Raw genomic sequence first — 13,164 nt, 5'->3', positions numbered from 1 at the left:
AAACGTTTCTGAATTTGAACATAAATACCGTATATAAGATGTTTTATTTTTTTTAAAGATTAAATCCGTAGAGCAAGCGTTTTGGAAATCCGGATTCAAACGATACAAGCGGATGACAATGGTAACTCATTCACCACCACCCATAGAGAGGGCGCCAATCCATCGCATGTTAACTAACTCCCCAAAGACACGACGGTATGACACGAGCCAGTTTCGAATTCGCAGCTACTCGATTACGAATCGAAAGAGCGGGCCACTGAGTCACGTTGTGTTTCTAAACATCTTCATACATCGGGTTTTGTCTGGTGTCTCCTAAAGTTTGTATTACTACGTTCTGACAGAAAACACCAGCAATATATATTAAGAGCATAGAACACATAAGTAAAATCTTGTGTGTGTATGTGTGTGTTGAAATATAATTTTAAACGTGATAAGTAGTGAGAGTACAAGGTTACCTCTGATCCAGTTGCGCGTGCGCTCGTATGTGCGTACGAAAAATGAAATGCACAAATAGCAACTACTCTGTGAAACTGAACATTATGTCTTTTTCTTTCAAAACTCTCATTTACGTCGCGAAATACAAATAAAATACAACGGCAAAAAAATTCATCCGTCGGTCGTACAAAATGTAACCTGTTTCAAGCAGGACTTGTCGGGTCATACACCACGTTGTTTCCCTGTTGATTCTTACAACACAATCAAATAAACCCACTTTATTTCTCGTTAAGAAGTTAAACAGGATTGTTCTGACTTTGACAGGGCCCGGTATGGCCAGGTGGTTAGAACGCTGGACTCGTAATTTGAGGGTCGCGGGTTTAAATCCCCGTCACACCAAACATGCTCGCCCTTTCAGCCGTTGGTCGTTATAATGCTACGGTCAATCCCACTATTGAACTTCACGACACGTGTAACAGTGTTTTCTATATATTACACAAATTTACAACACAAGGATCCGGTATTTCCTATAAACTTTAGAACCTTACAGTACAAGGACCAGATGTTAAGTATAGATACTATAGCTTCACAAGACAAGGACTTATGTTATCTACAAACTTTAGAACCTTACAGTACAAGGACCAGATGTTAAGTATAGATACTATAGCTTCACAAGACAAGGACTTATGTTATCTACCAACTTCAGAACCTTACAGTACAAGAACCTGATGTTAAGTATAGATACTATAGCTTCACAAGACAAGGACTTATGTTATCTACAAACTTTAGAACCTTACAGTACAAGGACCAGATGTTAAGTATAGATACTATAGCTTCACAAGACAAGGACTTATGTTATCTACAAACTTCAGAACCTTACAGTACAAGAACCTGATGTTAAGTATAGATACTATAGCTTCACAAGACAAGGACTTATGTTATCTACAAACTTTAGAACCTTACAGTACAAGGACCAGATGTTAAGTATAGATACTATAGCTTCACAAGACAAGGACTTATGTTATCTACAAACTTCAGAACCTTACAGTACAAGAACCTGATGTTAAGTATAGATACTATAGCTTCACAAGACAAGGACTTATGTTATCTACAAACTTCAGAACCTTACAGTACAAGGACCAGATGTTAAGTATAGATACTATAGCTTCACAAGACAAGGACTTATGTTATCTACAAACTTCAGAACCTTACAGTACAAGGACCAGATGTTAAGTATAGATACTATAGCTTCACAAGACAAGGACTTATGTTCAAGGACTTATGTTATCTACAAACTTTAGAACCTTACAGTACAAGGACCAGATGTTAAGTATAGATACTATAGCTTCACAAGACAAGGACTTATGTTATCTACAAACCTTAGAACCTTACAGTACAAGGACCAGATGTTAAGTATAGATACTATAGCTTCACAAGACAAGGACTTATGTTATCTACAAACTTTAGAACCTTACAGTACAAGGACCAGATGTTAAGTATAGATACTATAGCTTCACAAGACAAGGACTTATGTTATCTACAAACTTCAGAACCTTACAGTACAAGGACCAGATGTTAAGTATAGATACTATAGCTTCACAAGACAAGGACTTATGTTATCTACAAACTTTAGAACCTTACAGTACAAGGACCAGATGTTAAGTATAGATACTATAGCTTCACAAGACAAGGACTTATGTTATCTACAAACTTTAGAACCTTACAGTACAAGGACCAGATGTTAAGTATAGATACTATAGCTTCACAAGACAAGGACTTATGTTATCTACAAACTTCAGAACCTTACAGTACAAGGACCAGATGTTAAGTATAGATACTATAGCTTCACAAGACAAGGACTTATGTTATCTACAAACCTTAGAACCTTACAGTACAAGGACCAGATGTTAAGTATAGATACTATAGCTTCACAAGACAAGGACTTATGTTATCTACAAACTTTAGAACCTTACAGTACAAGGACCAGATGTTAAGTATAGATACTATAGCTTCACAAGACAAGGACTTATGTTATCTACAAACTTTAGAACCTTACAGTACAAGGACCAGATGTTAAGTATAGATACTATAGCTTCACAAGACAAGGACTTATGTTATCTACAAACTTTAGAACCTTACAGTACAAGGACCAGATGTTAAGTATAGATACTATAGCTTCACAAGACAAGGACTTATGTTATCTACAAACTTCAGAACCTTACAGTACAAGGACCAGATGTTAAGTATAGATACTATAGCTTCACAAGACAAGGACTTATGTTATCTACAAACCTTAGAACCTTACAGTACAAGGACCAGATGTTAAGTATAGATACTATAGCTTCACAAGACAAGGACTTATGTTATCTACAAACTTTAGAACCTTACAGTACAAGGACCAGATGTTAAGTATAGATACTATAGCTTCACAAGACAAGGACTTATGTTATCTACAAACTTCAGAACCTTACAGTACAAGGACCAGATGTTAAGTATAGATACTATAGCTTCACAAGACAAGGACTTATGTTATCTACAAACTTCAGAACCTTACAGTACAAGGACCAGATGTTAAGTATAGATACTATAGCTTCACAAGACAAGGACTTATGTTATCTACAAACCTTAGAACCTTACAGTACAAGGACCAGATGTTAAGTATAGATACTATAGCTTCACAAGACAAGGACTTATGTTATCTACAAACTTTAGAACCTTACAGTACAAGGATCAGATGTTAAGTATAGATACTATAGCTTCACAAGACAAGGACTTATGTTATCTACAAACCTTAGAACCTTACAGTACAAGGACCAGATGTTAAGTATAGATACTATAGCTTCACAAGACAAGGACTTATGTTATCTACAAACTTTAGAACCTTACAGTACAAGGACCAGATGTTAAGTATAGATACTATAGCTTCACAAGACAAGGACTTATGTTATCTACAAACCTTAGAACCTTACAGTACTAGGACCAGATGTTAAGTATAGATACTATAGCTTCACAAGACAAGGACTTATGTTATCTACAAACCTTAGAACCTTACAGTACAAGGACCAGATGTTAAGTATAGATACTATAGCTTCACAAGACAAGGACTTATGTTATCTACAAACTTTAGAACCTTACAGTACAAGGACCAGATGTTAAGTATAGATACTATAGCTTCACAAGACAAGGACTTATGTTATCTACAAACTTTAGAACCTTACAGTACAAGGACCAGATGTTAAGTATAGATACTATAGCTTCACAAGACAAGGACTTATGTTATCTACCAACTTCAGAACCTTACAGTACAAGAACCTGATGTTAAGTATAGATACTATAGCTTCACAAGACAAGGACTTATGTTATCTATAAACTTTAGAACCTTACAGTACAAGGACCAGATGTTAAGTATAGATACTATAGCTTCACAAGACAAGGACTTATGTTATCTACAAACTTTAGAACCTTAGAGTACAAGGACCAGATGTTAAGTATAGATACTATAGCTTCACAAGACAAGGACTTATGTTATCTACAAACTTTAGAACCTTACAGTACAAGGACCAGATGTTAAGTATAGATACTATAGCTTCACAAGACAAGGACTTATGTTATCTACAAACTTCAGAACCTTACAGTACAAGGACCAGATGTTAAGTATAGATACTATAGCTTCACAAGACAAGGACTTATGTTATCTACAAACCTTAGAACCTTACAGTACAAGGACCAGATGTTAAGTATAGATACTATAGCTTCACAAGACAAGGACTTATGTTATCTACAAACTTTAGAACCTTACAGTACAAGGATCAGATGTTAAGTATAGATACTATAGCTTCACAAGACAAGGACTTATGTTATCTACAAACCTTAGAACCTTACAGTACAAGGACCAGATGTTAAGTATAGATACTATAGCTTCACAAGACAAGGACTTATGTTATCTACAAACTTTAGAACCTTACAGTACAAGGACCAGATGTTAAGTATAGATACTATAGCTTCACAAGACAAGGACTTATGTTATCTACAAACCTTAGAACCTTACAGTACTAGGACCAGATGTTAAGTATAGATACTATAGCTTCACAAGACAAGGACTTATGTTATCTACAAACTTTAGAACCTTACAGTACAAGGACCAGATGTTAAGTATAGATACTATAGCTTCACAAGACAAGGACTTATGTTATCTACAAACTTTAGAACCTTACAGTACAAGGACCAGATGTTAAGTATAGATACTATAGCTTCACAAGACAAGGACTTATGTTATCTACAAACTTTAGAACCTTACAGTACAAGGACCAGATGTTAAGTATAGATACTATAGCTTCACAAGACAAGGACTTATGTTATCTACCAACTTCAGAACCTTACAGTACAAGAACCTGATGTTAAGTATAGATACTATAGCTTCACAAGACAAGGACTTATGTTATCTATAAACTTTAGAACCTTACAGTACAAGGACCAGATGTTAAGTATAGATACTATAGCTTCACAAGACAAGGACTTATGTTATCTACAAACTTCAGAACCTTACAGTACAAGGACCAGATGTTAAGTATAGATACTATAGCTTCACAAGACAAGGACTTATGTTATCTACAAACCTTAGAACCACAGGACAGTACAAGGACCAGATGTTAAGTATAGATACTATAGCTTCACAAGACAAGGACTTATGTTATCTACAAACCTTAGAACCTTACAGTACAAGGACCAGATGTTAAGTATAGATACTATAGCTTCACAAGACAAGGACTTATGTTATCTACAAACTTTAGAACCTTACAGTACAAGGACCAGATGTTAAGTATAGATACTATAGCTTCACAAGACAAGGACTTATGTTATCTACAAACCTTAGAACCTTACAGTACAAGGACCAGATGTTAAGTATAGATACTATAGCTTCACAAGACAAGGACTTATGTTATCTACAAACTTTAGAACCTTACAGTACAAGGACCAGATGTTAAGTATAGATACTATAGCTTCACAAGACAAGGACTTATGTTATCTACAAACTTCAGAACCTTACAGTACAAGGACCAGATGTTAAGTATAGATACTATAGCTTCACAAGACAAGGACTTATGTTATCTACAAACTTTAGAACCTTACAGTACAAGGACCAGATGTTAAGTATAGATACTATAGCTTCACAAGACAAGGACTTATGTTATCTACAAACTTTAGAACCTTACAGTACAAGGACCAGATGTTAAGTATAGATACTATAGCTTCACAAGACAAGGACTTATGTTATCTACAAACTTTAGAACCTTACAGTACAAGGACCAGATGTTAAGTATAGATACTATAGCTTCACAAGACAAGGGACTTATGTTATCTACAAACCTTAGAACCTTACAGTACAAGGACCAGATGTTAAGTATAGATACTATAGCTTCACAAGACAAGGACTTATGTTATCTACAAACTTTAGAACCTTACAGTACAAGGACCAGATGTTAAGTATAGATACTATAGCTTCACAAGACAAGGACTTATGTTATCTACAAACCTTAGAACCTTACAGTACAAGGACCAGATGTTAAGTATAGATACTATAGCTTCACAAGACAAGGACTTATGTTATCTACAAACTTTAGAACCTTACAGTACAAGGACCAGATGTTAAGTATAGATACTATAGCTTCACAAGACAAGGACTTATGTTATCTACAAACCTTAGAACCTTACAGTACAAGGACCAGATGTTAAGTATAGATACTATAGCTTCACAAGACAAGGACTTATGTTATCTACAAACTTTAGAACCTTACAGTACAAGGACCAGATGTTAAGTATAGATACTATAGCTTCACAAGACAAGGACTTATGTTATCTACAAACTTCAGAACCTTACAGTACAAGGACCAGATGTTAAGTATAGATACTATAGCTTCACAAGACAAGGACTTATGTTATCTACAAACTTCAGAACCTTACAGTACAAGGACCAGATGTTAAGTATAGATACTATAGCTTCACAAGACAAGGACTTATGTTATCTACAAACCTTAGAACCTTACAGTACAAGGACCAGATGTTAAGTATAGATACTATAGCTTCACAAGACAAGGACTTATGTTATCTACAAACTTTAGAACCTTACAGTACAAGGACCAGATGTTAAGTATAGATACTATAGCTTCACAAGACAAGGACTTATGTTATCTACAAACTTCAGAACCTTACAGTACAAGGACCAGATGTTAAGTATAGATACTATAGCTTCACAAGACAAGGACTTATGTTATCTACAAACTTTAGAACCTTACAGTACAAGGACCAGATGTTAAGTATAGATACTATAGCTTCACAAGACAAGGACTTATGTTATCTACAAACCTTAGAACCTTACAGTACAAGGACCAGATGTTAAGTATAGATACTATAGCTTCACAAGACAAGGACTTATGTTATCTACAAACTTTAGAACCTTACAGTACAAGGACCAGATGTTAAGTATAGATACTATAGCTTCACAAGACAAGGACTTATGTTATCTACAAACCTTAGAACCTTACAGTACAAGGACCAGATGTTAAGTATAGATACTATAGCTTCACAAGACAAGGACTTATGTTATCTACAAACTTTAGAACCTTACAGTACAAGGACCAGATGTTAAGTATAGATACTATAGCTTCACAAGACAAGGACTTATGTTATCTACAAACCTTAGAACCTTACAGTACAAGGACCAGATGTTAAGTATAGATACTATAGCTTCACAAGACAAGGACTTATGTTATCTACAAACTTTAGAACCTTACAGTACAAGGACCAGATGTTAGTATAGATACTATAGCTTCACAAGACAAGGACTTATGTTATCTACAAACTTTAGAACCTTACAGTACAAGGACCAGATGTTAAGTATAGATACTATAGCTTCACAAGACAAGGACTTATGTTATCTACAAACTTTAGAACCTTACAGTACAAGGACCAGATGTTAAGTATAGATACTATAGCTTCACAAGACAAGGACTTATGTTATCTACAAACTTTAGAACCTTACAGTACAAGGACCAGATGTTAAGTATAGATACTATAGCTTCACAAGACAAGGACTTATGTTATCTACAAACTTTAGAACCTTACAGTACAAGGACCAGATGTTAAGTATAGATACTATAGCTTCACAAGACAAGGACTTATGTTATCTACAAACTTTAGAACCTTACAGTACAAGGACCAGATGTTAAGTATAGATACTATAGCTTCACAAGACAAGGACTTATGTTATCTACAAACTTTAGAACCTTACAGTACAAGGACCAGATGTTAAGTATAGATACTATAGCTTCACAAGACAAGGACTTATGTTATCTACAAACTTAGAACCTTACAGTACAAGGACCAGATGTTAAGTATAGATACTATAGCTTCACAAGACAAGGACTTATGTTATCTACAAACTTTAGAACCTTACAGTACAAGGACCAGATGTTAAGTATAGATACTATAGCTTCACAAGACAAGGACTTATGTTATCTACAAACTTTAGAACCTTACAGTACAAGGACCAGATGTTAAGTATAGATACTATAGCTTCACAAGACAAGGACTTATGTTATCTACAAACTTTAGAACCTTACAGTACAAGGACCAGATGTTAAGTATAGATACTATAGCTTCACAAGACAAGGACTTATGTTATCTACAAACTTTAGAACCTTACAGTACAAGGACCAGATGTTAAGTATAGATACTATAGCTTCACAAGACAAGGACTTATGTTATCTACAAACTTTAGAACCTTACAGTACAAGGACCAGATGTTAAGTATAGATACTATAGCTTCACAAGACAAGGACTTATGTTATCTACAAACTTTAGAACCTTACAGTACAAGGACCAGATGTTAAGTATAGATACTATAGCTTCACAAGACAAGGACTTATGTTATCTACAAACTTTAGAACCTTACAGTACAAGGACCAGATGTTAAGTATAGATACTATAGCTTCACAAGACAAGGACTTATGTTATCTACAAAAGACTTCAGAACCTTACAGTACAAGGACCAGATGTTAAGTATAGATACTATAGCTTCACAAGACAAGGACTTATGTTATCTACAAACTTTAGAACCTTACAGTACAAGGACCAGATGTTAAGTATAGATACTATAGCTTCACAAGACAAGGACTTATGTTATCTACAAACTTTAGAACCTTACAGTACAAGGACCAGATGTTAAGTATAGATACTATAGCTTCACAAGACAAGGACTTATGTTATCTACAAACTTTAGAACCTTACAGTACAAGGACCAGATGTTAAGTATAGATACTATAGCTTCACAAGACAAGGACTTATGTTATCTACAAACCTTAGAACCTTACAGTACAAGGACCAGATGTTAAGTATAGATACTATAGCTTCACAAGACAAGGACTTATGTTATCTACAAACTTTAGAACCTTACAGTACAAGGACCAGATGTTAAGTATAGATACTATAGCTTCACAAGACAAGGACTTATGTTATCTACAAACCTTAGAACCTTACAGTACAAGGACCAGATGTTAAGTATAGATACTATAGCTTCACAAGACAAGGACTTATGTTATCTACAAACCTTAGAACCTTACAGTACAAGGACCAGATGTTAAGTATAGATACTATAGCTTCACAAGACAAGGGACTTATGTTATCTACAAACTTTAGAACCTTACAGTACAAGGACCAGATGTTAAGTATAGATACTATAGCTTCACAAGACAAGGACTTATGTTATCTACAAACCTTAGAACCTTACAGTACAAGGACCAGATGTTAAGTATAGATACTATAGCTTCACAAGACAAGGACTTATGTTATCTACAAACTTTAGAACCTTACAGTACAAGGACCAGATGTTAAGTATAGATACTATAGCTTCACAAGACAAGGACTTATGTTATCTACAAACTTTAGAACCTTACAGTACAAGGACCAGATGTTAAGTATAGATACTATAGCTTCACAAGACAAGGACTTATGTTATCTACAAACTTCAGAACCTTACAGTACAAGGACCAGATGTTAAGTATAGATACTATAGCTTCACAAGACAAGGACTTATGTTATCTACAAACTTTAGAACCTTACAGTACAAGGACCAGATGTTAAGTATAGATACTATAGCTTCACAAGACAAGGACTTATGTTATCTACAAACTTTAGAACCTTACAGTACAAGGACCAGATGTTAAGTATAGATACTATAGCTTCACAAGACAAGGACTTATGTTATCTACAAACCTTAGAACCTTACAGTACAAGGACCAGATGTTAAGTATAGATACTATAGCTTCACAAGACAAGGACTTATGTTATCTACAAACTTTAGAACCTTACAGTACAAGGACCAGATGTTAAGTATAGATACTATAGCTTCACAAGACAAGGACTTATGTTATCTACAAACCTTAGAACCTTACAGTACAAGGACCAGATGTTAAGTATAGATACTATAGCTTCACAAGACAAGGACTTATGTTATCTACAAACTTTAGAACCTTACAGTACAAGGACCAGATGTTAAGTATAGATACTATAGCTTCACAAGACAAGGACTTATGTTATCTACAAACTTTAGAACCTTACAGTACAAGGACCAGATGTTAAGTATAGATACTATAGCTTCACAAGACAAGGACTTATGTTATCTACAAACTTTAGAACCTTACAGTACAAGGACCAGATGTTAAGTATAGATACTATAGCTTCACAAGACAAGGACTTATGTTATCTACAAACTTTAGAACCTTACAGTACAAGGACCAGATGTTAAGTATAGATACTATAGCTTCACAAGACAAGGACTTATGTTATCTACAAACTTTAGAACCTTACAGTACAAGGACCAGATGTTAAGTATAGATACTATAGCTTCACAAGACAAGGACTTATGTTATCTACAAACCTTAGAACCTTACAGTACAAGGACCAGATGTTAAGTATAGATACTATAGCTTCACAAGACAAGGACTTATGTTATCTACAAACTTTAGAACCTTACAGTACAAGAACCAGATGTTAAGTATAGATACTATAGCTTCACAAGACAAGGACTTATGTTATCTACAAACCTTAGAACCTTACAGTACAAGGACCAGATGTTAAGTATAGATACTATAGCTTCACAAGACAAGGACTTATGTTATCTACAAACTTTAGAACCTTACAGTACAAGGACCAGATGTTAAGTATAGATACTATAGCTTCACAAGACAAGGACTTATGTTATCTACAAACTTCAGAACCTTACAGTACAAGGACCAGATGTTAAGTATAGATACTATAGCTTCACAAGACAAGGACTTATGTTATCTACAAACTTTAGAACCTTACAGTACAAGGACCAGATGTTAAGTATAGATACTATAGCTTCACAAGACAAGGACTTATGTTATCTACAAACCTTAGAACCTTACAGTACAAGGACCAGATGTTAAGTATAGATACTATAGCTTCACAAGACAAGGACTTATGTTATCTACAAACTTTAGAACCTTACAGTACAAGGACCAGATGTTAAGTATAGATACTATAGCTTCACAAGACAAGGACTTATGTTATCTACAAACTTCAGAACCTTACAGTACAAGGACCAGATGTTAAGTATAGATACTATAGCTTCACAAGACAAGGACTTATGTTATCTACAAACTTTAGAACCTTACAGTACAAGGACCAGATGTTAAGTATAGATACTATAGCTTCACAAGACAAGGACTTATGTTATCTACAAACTTTAGAACCTTACAGTACAAGGACCAGATGTTAAGTATAGATACTATAGCTTCACAAGACAAGGACTTATGTTATCTACAAACTTTAGAACCTTACAGTAAAGGATCAGATGTTAAGTATAGATACTATAGCTTCACAAGACAAGGACTTATGTTATCTACAAACTTTAGAACCTTACAGTACAAGGACCAGATGTTAAGTATAGATACTATAGCTTCACAAGACAAGGACTTATGTTATCTACAAACTTCAGAACCTTACAGTACAATAACCTAATGTTAAATACAGATACCAGAACTTAAGATCATAAAAGCTGAGGTTAAATATGCACTTAAGAACTTCACAACACAAGAGACTTGTGCTGTCTACAGACTAAATAAACGCGCAAGAGAGTTAAGCGTAAGCAATCCTAAACTTTCAAATAAGACCAAAACCATCTATGTCACGAATTACAAACAGTAGAAAAACACAACGACGAGAAATAACTTCTCAATAAACTTTATGCAATTCCTAAAAAATTAATAGAGGTAAGACACAGATGTATAATTTGGTATAACACACGCAAGACTCTTCGGGGAACCTAAGAAAATGAAGGAATATTTTTAAACACATTTCCTATCTAAAACTTGATACGTTTTATAAAAGTTGTGTTTCTATAGTATGTTCTTCTGTTCTGCCTCATTAACGTTGTCGGTCACTGAAGCTCGGAAATGGTATCTTTTATTCACTCATTTATTGGTGTTTGTTTTTTGTCCACTGTTAAAGTGCATCTTTCACAAATGTGTATTTTTGTCAGAGGAAGAATAGATGTCACAAGCCCTAATATTATCGCTCTCTTTATTTCCTGAACATAAACTCTTATAAGTTCATCTTCAGCATTTTAAACTATTAAATGTTTATTAAACTTGGATTTAGGCTTCCGTTCGACACCCAGGCTGGAGCGACACACTCGACGCCACAGAATACAGATCCAGTTGTCCACAGGTTGATCCAAGAGGGATGCAGACAGGAGGTGAGGACTGCTTGTTTCTCAACGTCTTCACTCCTAGGCTTCCGGTACGTAGCATTTTCTCTCATTCAGTAACGCCACCTATATTCGTATATAGTGTCACAGAGACAGACTGAATGGCTCCCAGATTTATTTGATTAATGTTAACTTTCGCCGCCATATTTTAAATTTTTTGTTTGTTGTTGAGCGCAAAGCTACACAACTGGCTATCTGCGCTGTGTTCACCACAGGTATCGAAACCTAGTGTTTACCATTACAACTCCATTGACTTAACGCTGAGCCATTTTGGGGAAAGGTGGAATATGTTGCTCAATTGTAATAGTTTTTAACATATGTCACTAGATGTCGCGTTACTCCGTATTGGTTTATAAAATATGTAGTTATTTCGGATATTTTATATAATATTTACAACGCTTTTGAAGGAATCTTAGAAATACGAAAGAACTATAACTGTTTTTGTCTTTCGAAAATTTTAATTAAATATTTCTATTGTGTTTATCAGTGCCGTAGTTATTACATATAATGTTCAATAACATATCTTTCAAAAAAAAAAGTTGTCGTTTTACGTGTATTTGTTTCAGAAGAAGGATGGCTGTAACAAAAAACACACAACCTGAAATATATAAAGATACAAGCACAAGTTTATGTTCTACAACGCTAATGAAGAGAACATTCTGAAAAAATGTTGAAACATCAACATAAATCTATGATCCACAATGAACATGAAGAGTTCACACAATGTGAAAAATACTGAAGCATCAACATAAATCTATGATCCACAATGAACATGAAAAGTTCACACAATGTGAAAAATACTGAAGCATCAACATAAATCTATGTTCCACAACATTAATGAAGAGATCACACAACTTGAAAATTACGAAAACAGCAACTTCTCTGTTGTTTTTATTATGTAAATTTCGAGACTGTTTTTATTCAATAAATATACATTTTCA

At 34.6% G+C, this 13,164-nt stretch overlaps 1 protein-coding gene and 1 pseudogene across 4 annotated transcripts in view; both read left to right on the top strand.

Moving 5' to 3' along the window:
* Nucleotides 1–13,164, top strand: part of LOC143234409 (cytochrome P450 4c3-like) — an 85,359-nt pseudogene that overhangs the window by 37,632 nt on the left and 34,563 nt on the right. The gene's annotated exons all lie outside the window — the stretch shown is intronic.
* LOC143234407 (cocaine esterase-like) overlaps nucleotides 1–13,164 on the top strand; it is a gene marked incomplete at its 3' end in the record, with an annotated part of 29,505 nt that overhangs the window by 9,327 nt on the left and 7,014 nt on the right. For all 3 annotated transcript variants that reach the window (XM_076471773.1, XM_076471772.1, XM_076471771.1), the window contains 1 exon segment: nucleotides 12,115–12,255. In XM_076471773.1, coding sequence (XP_076327888.1) covers nucleotides 12,115–12,255 — 141 coding nt within the window.

This window comes from Tachypleus tridentatus, chromosome 12, assembly GCF_004210375.1.
Source record: "Tachypleus tridentatus isolate NWPU-2018 chromosome 12, ASM421037v1, whole genome shotgun sequence".
Taxonomy (NCBI): Eukaryota; Metazoa; Arthropoda; class Merostomata; order Xiphosura; family Limulidae; genus Tachypleus; species Tachypleus tridentatus.
Note: the sequence above shows the minus strand (reverse complement) of the source record. Positions and strands in the feature narration are given on the sequence as shown.